The 17,290-nt window shown below is 33.9% G+C and overlaps 1 protein-coding gene across 5 annotated transcripts in view; it reads right to left on the bottom strand.

Annotated features, from left to right (window-relative positions):
- Positions 1 to 1,083: 1,083 nt before the first annotated feature.
- Positions 1,084 to 17,290, bottom strand: part of LOC144975036 (uncharacterized) — a 34,997-nt gene continuing 18,790 nt past the window's right edge. For 3 of the 5 annotated variants that reach the window (XM_078918692.1, XM_078918695.1, XM_078918694.1), the window contains exons 2-8: positions 12,997 to 13,434; positions 10,300 to 10,514; positions 9,050 to 9,141; positions 8,143 to 8,311; positions 5,936 to 6,005; positions 4,308 to 4,495; positions 1,084 to 3,743 (exon numbers count right to left, since the gene is read on the bottom strand). In XM_078918692.1, coding sequence (XP_078774818.1) covers positions 3,590 to 3,743; positions 4,308 to 4,495; positions 5,936 to 6,005; positions 8,143 to 8,311; positions 9,050 to 9,141; positions 10,300 to 10,514; positions 12,997 to 13,434 — 1,326 coding nt within the window. In that variant the 3' untranslated portion in view covers positions 1,084 to 3,589. The remainder of the gene's footprint in view (positions 3,744 to 4,307; positions 4,496 to 5,935; positions 6,006 to 8,142; positions 8,312 to 9,049; positions 9,142 to 10,299; positions 10,515 to 12,996; positions 13,435 to 17,290) is intronic. The other 2 variants (XM_078918693.1, XM_078918696.1) reach the window with 1 other exon arrangement.

Below are 17,290 nucleotides of genomic sequence, written 5' to 3'. Positions count from 1 at the left end.
AAATAAATTATCATCTCTCACGAAAGAAGATATTCATCTGACGTTTTTCTTCTCAGCAAATAGTCTCATTTCAGAACAAGTGCATGAAGCCGCATGGAAAGTACAAATGGTTTAAGAGGATAAAAGGCTGTTTGGACTGGTGAAAAATACACGTCCAGGGGAAGGCCAACGATCCCTCACCCTAAGGAGAATTCCACAAATGACATAATCACACAAGAGTCATGGTAGTCAACAAAACTATCAACAACTCACAATTCCAAACCATTTAAAAGGAAATTAAAAAGATGGAACATACACAAGAATAAGGTGTGACAAATCACAAATCAAAAACAATTAAGTCTCATATTAATAATGAGGTATACATGTAAATGAACAGGTTTTTCCCAAGAGCTATACAGGAATAGAATAGAAGTATAATGTCAGGCCACGCTTTGTCAAAAAGGGGAAAAAAACAACAAACAGTCACCTTCATATGTCTGTAGATCTTTTTTCATCTTAATAATTCTTATTAGATTAAGAACTCATTTGATTCAAACTGATAAAACCAATCTTTTCCATTTCCTGAATCTAAATAAAATTAATTATCTCAAAGTCGCTTCACACATCATTTCCAATACTTGCTCCAATCAACAGACTTAAAATCTGTGCTTCGTTTGGAAAATTTTGAAAACTATCAAAATATCTGAATCTGAAATCATAATTATAAACTATTCTCTCTATTTAATATGAACAATCATTGGATTTGTTTAACAAAGAACACAGTAATTTTCATATACTATTATTATTACGATTATATTTGCCTTAAATGCCTTAATGGTTTAACACCTAGGTCTCTCAATGAATTCATAAATGTTTATTCTCCATCTATAATACTACAGTCTTCACCTTACCACACTAAACTTCAAGTAAGCAACAAATCAAATTATTTAATTTATGGTGGGAGATCGTTTTCAACACTTGATCTTCAAATATGGAATGAGCTTCCCTGGGCTATTCGCGAAGCATCAATTTTTTTTACAAAAACATATTTTTAAGTCTCTATCAATGTTTCACATATATTTGAAACAGATGGGCTTTTTAAAATTTGTTTATTTATTTATTTATTTTTAAAGTAATAACAAAGTGTGTCTGTTTGTGTGTGTGTGTGTGTGTGTGTGTGTGTGTGTGTGTGTGTGTGTGTGCATGTGTGTGTGCATGTGTGTTAGTGATATTTTAGATTGTCATTCTTGAAACTGTGAAACGCATAGGGCACGATCTAGTCATGGTTATGCACTATACAAGTGCATACTATTATTATTATTATTATTATTATTATTATTATTATTATTATTATTATTATCATTATTATCACAATCACTTTATTATTACTTAATGCAATGAAATTTTTCAAATAATATGTATTCTCACAATCATCACAGAAATAATAATGCTTATGACGAAAATGCACACAGCTTGTGATACTGTTGTCTACATGTCATAATGCCATTTTCTTCTACCCGAACTAAACACACTCTACTGCAGGGTTGGGAGTGGTTCTATGAGATCGATAAGACCATCTATCTAATGTCAAACGTGCTCTGGCTTTATCCATGAAAAACATGTGTCAAATCATCTCTTTATCTCTGTTTTATTTTTGTTTAAAGAAATTTTCTGGCGCTTCAGGCACTAGGTCATTTCAAATTCACTAAAAAGGAGATTGATATAATGCAGTTATAAGAGTTGGTTTTTTTTTGTACTTTGAAACAGGAATTATAAGTAGATGACAGCAGCAATATATTCTTCTGTCAAGCCTACTTTTAAGTCCCACCAGAACACAGGCACCAGACCTACGCCAGGAGATTCACAATCAAACTATTACAGTAAGCCATAGCGTGTAAATATAACAGAAATAATTTACATAGAAAATAATACCATCTCCCCATTGAAAAAAATACATTCAAAAGTTTTCCACTCTGGCTCACTCTGGCTCAGGGAAAAGTCAAGTAGTCTCCTTCAAGGACTATGACAGAAGGGTACAAAAGATAATAGAGGGACAGGAGCGGACATCCTCAGCTCACTGTCCTGGGACCCACTCGAAGTCAATGCTTCAGTGATAATATCCTATAAACATATCTTAATCCAGCTAAAGTGACATGAAATGCTTCATGAGAATAAATTTAATCATGGAATTTATACAGATAATTACTACTTTCATCATCACGAATGTCTGCAAAACTTTGGATATTTAATTTTTTTTTCTAGATCAACTGCTGACGTTTAAAACTTTACTGGGGCTGAGACTGTGCCAAAGTCCTTCAAAGACGTCATGACTGGAGAAATGGGCAAAATTATGATTAAAAATAAGATTAAACAATGAATCGTTAAAAACGTCCATATGAAATTTGATTCTCTACATAAAACATGCCAATGCCTTAATCTTGGATAATATCATATGGTAAAAAATACTATTCAACTTAATGATAACTGATAACATGGCTCTTCACAATTAATTTTTCATACAAAAGATGTATTTCTCCTCTACCTTTTACACAAACAAATCATACACACTATAAAAATTATAGCCATATTTATCAAATGCAAAAATCTTCATAGGAATGGCACCCATTTTTGGAAATAAATAAATGTTCATACTCCTCATTCATTCAGTGATTTTCTTATATCTTTTTAATATACATTCTTCTCTCAACAATATTTTACATGTCATCCAAAATAGGATATCAATAAAAAGCTTATTCCTATTTACCATTAGTAACCAAAGTCCAAAGATTACGTGCTTGTGGACAATCGGAAATTGAATTGCTTATTAATACCGTTGTGCTGTCAAAAATTATTGTGTCTTTATACACACTTTTCCAACGAGATCTACAAGTTGTTTACAACACTATGGCAAGATGTGCTAAAGAAAATAAATTAACTGATTCCAATTCCAGCTGGTCAAAAAGTTATAATCAACAAATCCTAGGGCAATATGAACTGTTCTTTCTCCAAACATTACAAAAAAAAAAAGTTTCATGCCTAGCATTGACCCTTCAAGGCCTCCGAAAAGACTTCTATCCTGGCAACAATAACGAAATACAACATTTGTATTATTTATTCTGGCCAGATAAATTAAGTCATCTCATTCAACTTAGTCCTAGTCACTACGTTTATATTGCTTTTTGTCTTGACTAAAAAAGTAGCATACTAAAGCAGTACACAATTCCCACTGAATAATATTTTGGTGTATATATTACTCCAACATGACTACTGGTAACTACTTCCTCAAACCTCAACCTAGTAAATCTCTTCTATTTTATCAAATATCGATATATTCTGTTTTATTCATCCTGAGCCAATTGAATCCTTCTCAATGAAATTTGCTTATTTGATTTTTCCAGAAGCTTTTAAAAATGTCATCGCAATCAAATAAATGACTTCCTGGTATATTACACTCCTCAACAAAAATACCAGTCATAACAACATTGTCCTTTTCTGACAACAAAGGGGTTAATCATGTGTCCATAATCCGTTCACGTGGACATGGCTCCAAATAAAACACATATCTTGACAATGATTTCTATGAATCTGTTCCATAGAATTCTTTCAGCCATCAATTCCTTTCTTTAGAGTATTTTTTCCTCTTCCAACAGTCTGGATGTTTACTCCTTTGTACCTCCGCCATTTGTCTGGCATCTTCCTTCCATTTTTGTCTCTCCGCCTCTGGCAGTTTAGTCCATTCTTCACTCAGTTTTGTACTGATCATTCTGTGTGGATTAGAAGTGGAAAAAATGTTTTTTTTTTAATTCAGGATAATGGCAATTTTTTAAAAAGCTTTAAAATTGATGTGGTGAGGTCTAATTTTGTCACATATCAATTTCTGACTTGGATAGCAATATTTTACCAATTTGTCTCTGAAATTTTGGTAAAAGAAACTGAATCTATTTTTTTAAAATCAACTTTCATCAATTTTGGCTCTTTAAAAATGTGGATATCTTAATAAAATCTGTTTTACAGGCAGGTCTGCAACATTCAAGTCCTTTGACAAACAAATCTTAATTATATATTACCGAAAGACATTGTTCAATAAATAAAACATTTTGGAAAGAGACGGGTATGTAAAAGGAGGCAAGGGCTGGCCAGTAAGAACATGAAAAGACTGCCATGGTATGATCTTGACAAAAAGCTACAAAGTGAATAAAGCCAATGAAGAGACAGGAGTGGTGCAAGTTACTCTGCTTAACAAATGGCACTAAAAATACAATGGAAACACCACAAAAAACTTTGATATTAAAAGTATTTTTCTAAAATATTATGAGCATTTATCTGACCTATTATTTGTATGAGGATACATCTTGTTGAATTCTGCCCTGTTTTTCTGGGCAAACAGCATGAAGCCATTCATGGGCCTCTTTGACTTGATGGCTCCTGGGTCGTGTTCTACACCACTTCCCAAACTCGGGCTCTTCAAACTCGACTCCTCTGGCTCCTCCGTTGTGGAAGTCCGAGAGGATCGCTTCTGATGAAAAAGAATGATAAAGTTTTAAAAAGTTTTAATTTACATCCATATCTTTATATCTTTGACGAAGTTTTCATATTTTTCTATTTTGAATTCGATGCTCAAATTCACGCCTGTGCTATAAATCTGTGAGTCCTCTGCGTAAAAATGAGACATTAAATCAGGGGGTTGAAGAACTTTCAAAACCGGTGTTCTGTAGAGAACAAACAATACAGGTCTGAGAACGGATCCATAGGGAACACCATACGATATCTCTTGTTCTGCTGAAGTTGATTCATCTGTTGATACGAATAGAATAAGAGGTACCACTGTCATAATAGTTTAGCTGTCCACAAGAGATTTTTTAACTGCATTTGGAACTTGTGCATAGCCAAAATAAAATTCATGTACATTATATACTTGTTTTTTTTAAAAACTCATTGCAATAAATTTGAAAAAGAGATGTTGAGAAAGAGACATTTGAGTGAATGCATTTACCACTTGATTCAGTCCTTTGATGCTGGCTTCTTCTTCTTCTTCTTCCTCTTCAAGCTGAAACTTCCTTGTGAAAGACTAATTAGCTCAGCATTCACCATTGTTTTATAGGGAGCTATCCAAGTTGTTTTGGATGTGTTGTGGCTTATTTTTTGTGAGTTATATGATTTCTCACTCTTGAAATCATCACGCCATTTGATTCGTGAACTGTCCTCAATGTCAAGTCCTGACGTGTTGGACACAACTAAGGGCCACAATCTGTGATAAACACATTCTCCCAATAGTGCTCTCTACATAATCCAAAGTAATCCAGAACCTGATGAATCGGTGATACTAGATCACACTTCTTGTTTTTTCCTTTATTTGAATCCTGTATTCTCGACTCTAGATTCCAACACCAATTTTAAAAACAATTAAGTATAAATTATAGATTCAGGCTCCTAGAATCCAAAATCTTGACAACAGCATTACTCTACACTGTGGCTAAGTGAATAATTAAGGTTGAGAAGCTATTAATAAAAGCTATGCAAATAAATACAAATCATGAGACATATTGCCTCAATCTGCTAGGATGTTGAAAGGAATTCAATAATGAAAATTGAATTCCATAAATTGAGTTTCATTTAAATCCATAAATATGGATATATATTGAGGAGAGTTTCTGCAAATAGCAATTTTGATCAGTTAATCTTAATTTCCAATTTTCGACGCCACAATCATTCCAAATATAAAACCAGATTTAGGTAAAGGAGGAAGGGGAGACATATCAAGAAAAAAGCAAGATTTTTAGGATAACTTACAACCGATTAACAACACCACTGTCATTATAATTGTTTTAGTCTGTCAATGCTAGCTAGCATCTGATATCAAACGCAATAAAGTAGGTTAAAAAAGAGGTAATGAAAGTAATCTAAATAAACATAAGTGACAAAAAACTGATAAAACCATAAAACCAGTAATACTTGCCTGGGCCATGCTACTCAAAGCCATCACAGCATTCTTTTCAGGGCTATCAAAAAATGATGTGCCTACTCTGCTGATGAAACAATAAAATGGATTTACATAACATTTTACATTGAAAACAAATTATTTTAAAACAGCAGTTTGATTGTAGAAAATAATTAATTGGAACGATAGCCTCCAGCAATGAAAATAAACATCCAAAGGGTTTTCATTTTAACTCAGGACATTCACAGAAAGAGCAGAGAATAAATGTAATGATTTGTTTCTCAGAGACCCCATTCTAGAATTTTGAAAAAAGGAGAAAAAACAGCTGATAAGGAGGAAATAGTGCGTGACACATAGAATTTCAAATAAATCGGTTCTTAATTTCAAGATTCAAAACAACATAATTTTTGGCTTATATTTAATTACTGGTTATTTCAGGAAAATATTCATCATTTGAGACATAAAATCAACAAACTTAAGGATGGAGGAAGAGGGAATAGGGTGCTCTCAGTGTTTGCCAAACTGAGCACCATGTTCAAGTTTGGCCTTCTTGGCAGCCTTGTCTGCCTGCTCCTCAAATTTCCTCTTAATGATAAGTTCAATCCGAGCTTCATACTTCTAGTCTACTCTTTCTCCTGATTCTCCTTAAGTGACTTCTCATTACGAGAATGGCAGACTTCATGTTTAGAATTAGAAGGAGATCCACTCTGTCATGGAGATGGTCAGCATTATGGAAGTACTGAAGAGCCGACAGTCCAGATGCTTTCAATCCATATTTAATAGCTTGCAGTGCATTGTGCGTGGGAATATCCATTTTTCCGCCATGACACTGAAAGAACTTTCAACTTAATGCCATGAAAGTTAGAACTGCCAATGCCATTTTCATACTAACAGGATATTTATCTTCAGTCTCCATCAATACCCATCAATGCTGCAATCTCAACCATCAAACACAAGCAAAGAACCATCCAGCCAAAGTTGACGAGTTCCATATCATAAGCATCCCTCTCAGCACACAATAATACTAACAATTGTAGGTAGCATAAATTATCTCGGTCATTGACCCCACCTATTGGGAGCAACATATAACAATACCTCGGTCATTGACCCTCCTAAAATATAATATCATCTAACAGAAACTGCAGACACTTTGAAGAGACTTATCACGACACACAAAATGTGTACTGATTGACTATAGAGGATTATAATGAAATAGACCAAACCTTACACTTTTTAAACATTTTTTTATTCATTTAGCATATTTTATCTGGTATTTCCCTTTTTTTTTTTCAGAATCTGAACTAGGTAAATAAAATAATATAATAAAATAAAGTTTTCCACTGAGGATGGGCAGTATTGAAATGATGGATGAAATTCACTGACAACCCAGTGGCGCAGTGCCGGTGAATGAAACAATGATAGCGGAGGATTTTGCCAGGATAGCAGAATCACGTTATATAGCGGAAGAATGGGGTCTCTGGTTTCCATAAGTAGCTACAGGGTTATTCAAAATGATTCATCCAAAACTAAACTTATTTTATTACTATTAGGTGTACTGAGATGAATAATATATCAAATGAAAGATCAATTCTTTTAAGTTTTTAATGGTGCACACCTTTGCATTTTTGTTAAAATGACCTGTTTGAGATTAATAAACTCCTGTAACTAAAACTTAATAAAATTGCTTTTAATTTGATGTGCATTTCAGTTGTATATCTTCTTCAATTTTTACTGAGTTGTGGCCGTTTGAAATTGGATGAATCATTTTGAATAACCCTGTACAGAGACGCCAACTTTAAATTTGGCTCACAGGAATTTCAGACACTGCTCGGAGGAATTTGAAGGCCGAAAGAGGAATTTCCACACACAAGAATATTGTATAGATCTAAATAGATAAATGATTAGAACTATGCCTGTATCATTACTCCCTTGTTACCTTTCTCATGTAATTTAAATGATTTGAATTGGGCATTCGTTGTTATTATTAACAATGTCAAATTGTCTTAGGATTTTGACAAGTCATGGTACATTGCTTAATCAGTCAATCATTAACAATAACGATTACATGCAAAATACAATTTTAAATAAAGAACAAGAAAAATTATACAGTGGTAGCCATGTCGGCTTAATATTGGAAAACAATTCTAAAAGATTTTTTTCTCTAGTTTCTTCTCACGGCTTCAAAATACTTACCCTTGAGGTGCAATGAATCAAATGTCACTTACCGAGATGAACCCAGGCCTTGTAAAAGAGGACTCTGGGGGCCTGTGGCGATATGGGCCAAGTCCAGAAGTCTTGGGGCTGGACATTCATCTCTTGGGGGTAGGACAAGATGGGGTGGTGGGACCCTCGATGGTCCATCTGCTGATAAGGATTCAGAAGTCACTGTGGAGACTGGAAGAACAAAGAGGTAAATTGACAGAGGTGAAGAGTGCTGATATTTTTATTTTTTCAAAATCAATTATTAGTGTTTAAAATATTTGTAAATTTCTTTGTTCGTTTTTAAAATGTTTCTTTTTTTTTTTACCACTTTAGAAAATATAGAAATGGATTCGATAATCCAAACTAATCTTTGAATACTTTCTAAAGACAACTAACTCCATCCCACAGAAGCATTTTGATTAGATGATAATATATTACCATGGTCGATAAACAAAAAAAGCTTAAATGATATTTTACAGGACAGGGAAGAATTCACACAGATAATTTGAAATGTACTCGTGAGCACATTTTCCACTGTTGAAATTACTTTTAAATTTCATATTAATTTCATCGACATTTTTTTTTTTTTTTTTTTTTTTTTTTTGCAAAAGAATACAGGAAATCCGCATTCCAAATTTAACTCCAAATTCTGAGATGCCAGCAAGCTAAATAACATGTGGAAAACATATAAAACATGCTGTTTTACAATGTGTACTCAGTTACCAACATCGTAAGTGGGGAATTTTAAGGCCTGAATAAAGCAAATCAAACCTGATAAAAACTAAAATAAATGGATTCTCCATTTGGGTTGATCGTTTTAGATGACATAAAATGTAATGATAATGGTTATCTGGACAAATAATGAATTCAAAAACTTATTTTGACAGCTGAGTTAGAGGTTTCATTATATCTGATCCAAGAGTATATTACCTTGGCTGCTCAATGGGCTAGTGGTGGAATTCGTTCCCTTGGCATAGCCTTGGCAGCTCTTTCTCTTGATATGATATTTCAAACCATTCAAACTGACAAAAAAGGGGGGAAAAAACAAAAGATCAAACCATCTATCACGAACTATACTCAAATATCGGTCCATTGAATCAATATTTAAATTTATACATTTTGAAACTATGTATTTTTTCCCTTTTTAGTAGGACTGGGAGAGGGTGAAAAAGATATCATACTGTAAACTGGCTGAACTAGTTTCAAGCTATTCCCATTACTTTAGTTGAGTTGGTTTACTTACTGCCTGGTTTGCTCAATAGGGCAACATCTGTGATTCCAGATGACATATTGCAGTCTTATTCCTCAAATTCAAATGTATACGCAACATTTCCCAAGAAACATAAGTAAGTTGCGATTATCCAGAGTGGACTGTAGTAATGATGATGACGATGAAAGTGATTAAGTGTTGATAGTGGTTGTGGTAGTGGTAGTAGTGATGATGGTGGTGGCAGTGATAGTAGTTATAATGATAATGATGAAGTGGTGGTAATGATGCTGATGATAATATGGTGGTTGTAGTTCATTAGTACGTTGATTTCAAGATATAATCATGAACATTGAAATGCATGTCCAAGAAGACCCTATCCATTCAGACACACTGCACAAGTCAAGTATGTATCTCCGGGCTGCAATGTGAGCTACACTATTCATTGGACAGACTTGTTGAGATCCCACCTAAGGTATTCATTTAAGCCCCTTGCTATGACAAGGCAGCTATCCTGTGAGTGGTGATAAGGCCACACAATGGTCATATGACATTCTGTCATGGAAAATTGGAAAGGTTGAAATACAATGGTCAAAATGGATACAAGTTCAGACAAAATTGTTTCAATTAGCTAGATGCCTGTCCAATTAGAGAGTTAATTGTAAGGATAAAATTCCTTTTCATTGATTTGTGTCTCCGTTTTTGGGTTTCAGGACTAGAGAGGTTTGGAATATTGAGATTCCAAAATACTTTTTATTTGGCGAAAATGAAATTGTAAAGTGATTAAAACATATGTGTGATCCATCAGAGAATTGGCCCATTGATAGTGGGGGAAAAGTTAAAATTGTGAGAAGGATGACATAAAGTGGTGACTTGTTTACAACCAACTACCATAAAGAAACGACAATATGTGGCTGGTTGGAACTATTTCATGAAAAGTTATTTGGATGGTCTTGGTGGTCTTTGTATTTACCTTTTGAATTCTTTATGGCAGCTATTACAGATATAACTCTCCATCGACTCTTGGTGTGTTTGCTTGACATGGTAACGCAGACCAGGCGCTGAATTGAAAACACGCCGACATGTGGTGTCTAGGCATGGAAACACCCGTCCTGCAGTGTGTGTCATTTGCTGCATCTCTTGGTACTCCTGCATACGCTTGGATTGGATGTGGGGGCGTTTCAACACCTAAGTTAGAATTGGTATAAAAAAGCGTGTTATGCAGCATGGATGTAGTAGCCTAAAATTGTCTTCTATGTAATTAATAAATCTAGTGAAATCCTGTTTAAAAATCTTGTTATTTATTTTCTCACAGGCACTAATACTACAGCATATTTCCTGCCATAAATTTCCAGAAAGTTAGATCCATGTATAATTTCAAAACTGATAACCACCCTTGAAGATATTCAAACATTTCCTCAAACTTCAATTAAGATCTTTCAAATTTTTTGTCACGGTTGCCCTTTAAATAATATATTTATGGGTTCCATCTAAAATAAGTTTCAGTTTTTGAAAGGGGATTTCAAGACTTTTCTCGCACTACATTTTCTGGACTTGAACAAGACAATCAAAAGACAGGATTATTATGGTCATACATTGTATTTAATGGAACACTCTCAAACCAACAAAAAAAAGTTCTGATTACAACAGTGCTAAATAAGGCCCATAAATGCTTCTATTAATAGGCTTGCAAATATATGCACATATATGCTTAGTGCATTTGAGACGTGCCAGACCTGCCAACCTTCCCAGGATGAAAAGTGTATTCCATGATCCTAAAAAGTGTATTTTTTAGCAAAAAAGTGTATTTTGTCCGCACACGTGGAAAAAAAGTGCGCACTATACAAAAATTTATATAAAAGCTAACATCAATCCCAAATCAAAATAAACTCTGATCCTCATCATTCAAGCAATCTCTAATGATTACAACATTATCGATTTATCGAGAAACTAAAACTTAATGGCCATTTAAAATTAGCATAAAGCTCAGAAATTGCAATATCAAAGGAATTTGCTTTCTAAACACTCAAAGAAATGACCAAAAGACCCTTAACATGTTGGTAGTATTGATGTTAGTGTCAGTGGAAGAAGTGTTGGTTGTTGTAGCGATGGTGCTCTAGTGGTGGTGGTGGTGATGATGATGCTGATGAAGCTGTGATGGCGGTGGTGGTAGAAGTGATGTGGTGGTGGTTGTGGCAGTAACAATGCTGTGATGGCAGTTGTAGAAGTGATGATGTCATGATGTTGATGGTAAGAGATGCTGATGAAGTTGTGATGGTGATATCTGCTAGCCCAGTACATCAGTTATGAGAAAGTTTTGAGATAAAATATCTGGGAGAGTGGTCTTCAATTCAATAGATGACAATTTGCAACAGTAGCAAGATATTTTCCATATACTCTCTCTCTCTCTCTCTCTCTCTCTCCTCTCTCTCTCTCTCTCTCTCTCCTCTCTCTCTCTCTCTCTCTCTCTCTCTCTCTCTCTCTCTCTCTCTCTCTCTCTCTCTCTCTCTCTCTCTCTCTCTCTCTCTCTCTCTCTCTCTCTCTCTCTCTCTCTCTCTCTCTCTCTCTCTCTCTCTCTCTCTCTTTTATTATTTTTTTTTTTTTGGAGCATTCACTACTACTACTCCTCCTCCTACTATTATTATTATTACTTCTATATACTACTAATACTATTACTTTGGTCAAATGATGGGAAATTCGCAAAGTATGTAGCCTAATATGCAGAGACAAGTTAAATACTTCTAAAATGGTTCTAAAAAATTCATTTTGAACCAAATACCGTTCTTAAAGTTGCTCAATTTGTAATTCAAGACTCGTACAAAATAATAAAGAAAAAAAAAGATCATTATAAATTTGATAAATCAAAATAGAGTAATTGAGTTATTGTAAAGGGAAATAACCCATTTATGTTTAAGTTAATTAGCAATACAGTTTTTAATTGAAGGCTTCATAGTCCAAGATGTTGGTTCAATTAAATTTTCACTTAGAATTTTCTATTGAATAAGTGGCAAATGTTTAAATGTGGTCTGAAACTATTTAAAGTATAAAACAAGCTTATATGCATAATTCTATGCAAATCCTCAAAAATGTATGAGAAAAATATTGGTGAAAACCGGCATCATATAAGCAACTGAAATGATAACTATAGCATTAAATGTAATGCATCATTCATTCAGAAACACGGTCAACAGTTGGTGTACGAGATGTGTGTATCAATGCATCAAATGTATTATCAAGATCATTCACCTTCACCTTCACTAAAATCGTAATAAAATACGATTAATCGTACTGGTTGGCAGGTCTGACGTGCTTGTAAGGATACATCATCATGATCATGGTCAACAACAACAACACCCCATCACAACTCCAACAACCAACTCACATGGTGTCCTATTTAGTGATTTGGTTTTAACTTAAGACTATTATCTAGCGCCCTATCCTAGGGTTAAAAGACAACTGGTTATACCAATGTCATGCATAAACTTGATTTAATAATGATTCCAAAAGCTCATGGTTCTAAAGAGCTATTCTTTTTTCTTTAAATTTGATATTATTACTATATGCACAATGGTGCTAACCTCATTCATAATGAACGCGTTGAGTAGAGTGATTAACTACAACTCTGATGTTTTTCATTTCAATTTGATAACAATTTTAAGACTTAACTTACCTGTTCTTTGACAATTGTACTTTCTAATTGTGGTGGTGCTCCATCCGTAGTATCACCCTCATCTTCCTCGTCCTCTCCACGATCTTCTTCTTCAACATCGTCTTCATCATCTAAAACAGCATTTTGTGTTGCCCGCTCCTCCTGGCTCATCATGTTATGTTCATCAACATCATTGCCTTCCTCATCCATATCATCATCATCATCATCATCATCATCACCATCATCATCACGCTCATCCATCACTAACCCATGCTCCTCTTCTTCCTCTTCATTTTTATCTCCTCCAGCCATTCTATCATCCGTATTTGCATCACTCGATCTGCTGATACCTCTGCTGCCTTCTCCAACACCATTACCTCCCTCCTCCCGCTTCTTCTCCCCCTGAAACGTGTGAGATGAGGATGGCTCTATATTTGAGGCAGCCTTTAGGTTGTATTCCTGTACAAAAGAAAATAAATGCAATGTCTTTTAAACGCAGCACTGTAATACGATATACATTATATCCTCAGACTAGCGTGTATTTACTGTGAAATATGTGGATTTAGCCCAGACCTATTAAGATATAAATAACTGTGTGACTTTGGATCTTGGATTGGTTTGCACATGCCCAAAAAAAAAAAAGAAGAAAAAAAAAAAGACAAAACAAAATAAAAAAAAACAAATAAATTAACAAATCATTCAAGTAAGGAAATAAGTTTTTTTTTTCAAAATTAATAAATAAATAGACAATTAAATAATACATAAATAAATAAATAAATAAATAAATAAATAAATAAATAAATAAATAAATATTTAAACAAATAAATAATTAAATAAATAAATAAATAAATAAATAAATAAATAAATAAATAAATAAATAAATAAATAAATAAATAAAAACCATAGTCCGTTCCAAGTCCCATGAGCACGGAATATTGCAAATGTCTCCAAAGTTACCGAATGCGATGCCGTGATTTTTTGCTTGCGGTGACGTTACGGATTTTGAAAACCGATAGTGATTGATAGACCAAAAAATTCTCTCACAATGCCGAATTCCTTTGATATTAAAAAAAACATGACTCAAACTTGAAAATGTTTACACCAATGGAGTGTTTATTATCTTTCCCGTGGGGAAAATAATTCTAACACTAACAGTTGCATTCAGTGGCGTAACTTAGCAAATAATTTGGGTTGTTTCAAATAGTGTAATAATAGATAGGATTTAAATAGTACTTAACAGCGTTGAAAATATGCTCACTGCGTTTATATTTCTTCCCTGGAGGACAACGAACACATAATATAATGGACGACACAAGCATCCCGTTATGTGCGTATACATTGTTCGGACAAAGACAATGTTGTAAAAAACCTGGGGGATCCTCCGAATTTTACGCACGTGTCCGATAGAACGAGGGAAGTTGTGTGAATGTGAATGCCTTTCACAAAGACATAACGCCTGACAAACTGTTGAATATAAAAATGTGAAATAATATTCTATCACTGAACCTATACTTTCTTTAACATCAAACAGGTTCCGTGTAACTATCAATAGACATTGCAGATGAATAAAAGTGAAAGTGAACATTACGCGCTTCCAACATTATTCTGATTGCAAAATTTTGAAAAATAGCTTGTGTTTATACCAAAGAGGGTTACATAAATTTAATGTAGACTGGTCAAAAGTAGAATTCATCAGTTTATGCTAGTGTTTCCACAAATATGTAGATACATGTGTTAAAAAATACTCATGTTTTCAAAAATAATAAAAATAAAAAAGAAATACTGGACACAGCAATCATCGCATTCTCATGACGAGGATGATGAAAAAGAGAAATGGAACAACTCCGGAAAGATTTCTTGGCATCACTCTATACATCTCCCTCTAGTTTGCGAAGGTTAGAGCATGCCTTTTTCCAGTCTTCCCTTGTTATATCATTTATTGCCTCATCGGTGAGAGTAAATTTGATGTTCCTCCTCTAAATTTTACTTTGGTCCAAATGAGCTCGATTGGATTGCGCTCACAGTGACATGGGAAAAGTCGCACAACCTCGTGTCAAGACTCCCTGATTAGGCAATCTGCTTTGAAAACTTTCTGGGTTGTTTCTTTTCACTACGGAATATAGTTAGGCCTTTGATAAATGGTCAGAATGTGTAGCTTTACCTGATTGAAGCCACGAAATCATGTCAGCTCTTTCAGTTGCCGAAGTAGGCTTGAAGTGATTATGGGCCACCTTTGTCCAATACAATACAGCTGGGTGCTTCGAGGGAATGCAGCAAACGGTTCTTTAGCCAGCCTTCAAACACCTCTGTATCGACCCAAGAATGATCGTCTCTACCTTCCAGATGATGCAGAATGGCATGGCATCCTTCTAAATACCCAGTATCTCCACCATCTGCAAGAATAACAATGATCCTCTGTCCAGAACTCATAGGCCTTTTTCTACCCGGATTATATAACATCCGTTTCTTTGTCGGCTGTATGTTTACGTTCACCCAGCTCCGTATCAAAGTTGTCTTGGATCCTTTTCTTACAATGTAGTTCTCTGTCGTATTTCGATAACCATCTTCTCAGGGTTGATTGTGAAATTCCATTTTCCTTGCCGTCCTCATTAATGGCTTATCGATAGATACAAGTTTACCTCTCGCAGCTTTATGGGAGTGGAACCGATAGATGTACCGTATCGATTAAGAGCTAAAAGGTTTCAAAACTAAATGCTCTCTGAAACATTTATGCATTTCTAGATACAATTTTTCAAAGTTATATAAACAGCATTTATTGTTAATTTGACAATTTTTTGTATATAATCAGTATTTCAAATGATTTAAAGATTGAGATTCCGTATCAGTCTTCGGTATTTGCGACATGATGTAGATAATTGGCAATAAATCATAAATTCAAAATTTGATGCAAACTTCATAAGTTGTATGTTAATAACAGTTGAAGGGTATTGTTTTTATTCGGAAACTAGTATGACGTGAACTCATAATCACTAGCCGGAACTATCGTGACAGCACGAGATATTTTGGAAATAAGATGAATTCATCTCTTACTTTGTGGCGTGTAACTTGTTTACATATTTAACTGTAAAATCTCTAATTTTATTACAGCGGTTTCAGAGTAATTTTTTATTGGTCTTAAAGAATAAAACTTATTTAATATGGCATCAATATGGTCCAAAAATTTATATTCAGTTAAGACAAGACAAATCAGAAGTTGACACAATTTTTTACAAATTTTGATAGAGGGACAGCTTGAAAAACCATAAAAACACGCGCCATTAATTTTAAAAAATCTGACTTTTAGATGATATAAAATACAATTTTTCAGTTTTTGATCTTTTATTGGATTTCGGACCGGGGGATGAGCCAGACCTTGGGAGGGCTATATCCGAGGTTACGAAAATTCAATAATATTGGTCACAACCTGTATTATAATATCCTAGTGTACATTCCGATAAAATCATCGTTACAGTCTGTAAATATGAAAATATCAGAAGAGTAAATATCATTTTCAAGTCAGTAGAGATTAGAAGTAGATTTTAGTTTAATTTAAGGGGCGGTTTGAGTCTAATTGTTATGAAAATCCTCCGAAAAATTGATTTTGAGATTTTGGTGGAAAATGATATTTTATTATCTTAGAAATAATATAATTGAAGTCCAAATTCTTAAAGTATGCTATAAAGGCACGAAAAACACAGTCAAAAATGTTACAGGTAATAAAAAAAGTGTGAAAAACGGGAAGCTATTTTGCTTTTTTCTCAATATGTCTTTTTTTTTAAAGGTATGGGATACTGTGTCAAACGTTTCTCAGAATCTATACAATGAAATTGTCTGAAAATTTCCACAGTTATCACAGAGATAATGTATTATGTCACCATAGAGAGATTTTTTTGATAATATTTGTGAATTTTGAATTATAATCCTAATTCTGAATTTTTAACATCAATTTTGTCATAACATTTTGATTCTCAACTTTGTAATGTTATAGTAAAAATTCCATAACCTAAAGCCGTAAAATCTCTCTATGGTGACACACTATGGTACAATATTGATAAGATTGAAAAATATGAGGGCCATTCCATCATTAGTCTTTGTGGAACGTTTGCCACAAGATTATTTATTTTTTTTATGTCAGACCCCCAAATTAGGTCGCAAAATGGGTATCAACACAGATAATTAAAATTTTTCACCATAAATGTTGTTTTTTAACCTATAATGACGATACATATTGATTAAAACCGCCCAATATAGGTAATTAATTTTTTTTTAGAAAAGACCCAGACCGCCCCTTAAAGTGTCAACAAAAAACACTGCA

Source organism: Berghia stephanieae, chromosome 6, assembly GCF_034508935.2.
Source record: "Berghia stephanieae isolate SIO BIC M18660-M18661 chromosome 6, UCSD_Bste_1.3, whole genome shotgun sequence".
NCBI lineage: Eukaryota > Metazoa > Mollusca > Gastropoda > Nudibranchia > Aeolidiidae > Berghia > Berghia stephanieae.
The sequence above is the reverse complement of the archived record's forward strand: the minus strand, read 5'-3'. Positions and strand labels throughout refer to the sequence as shown.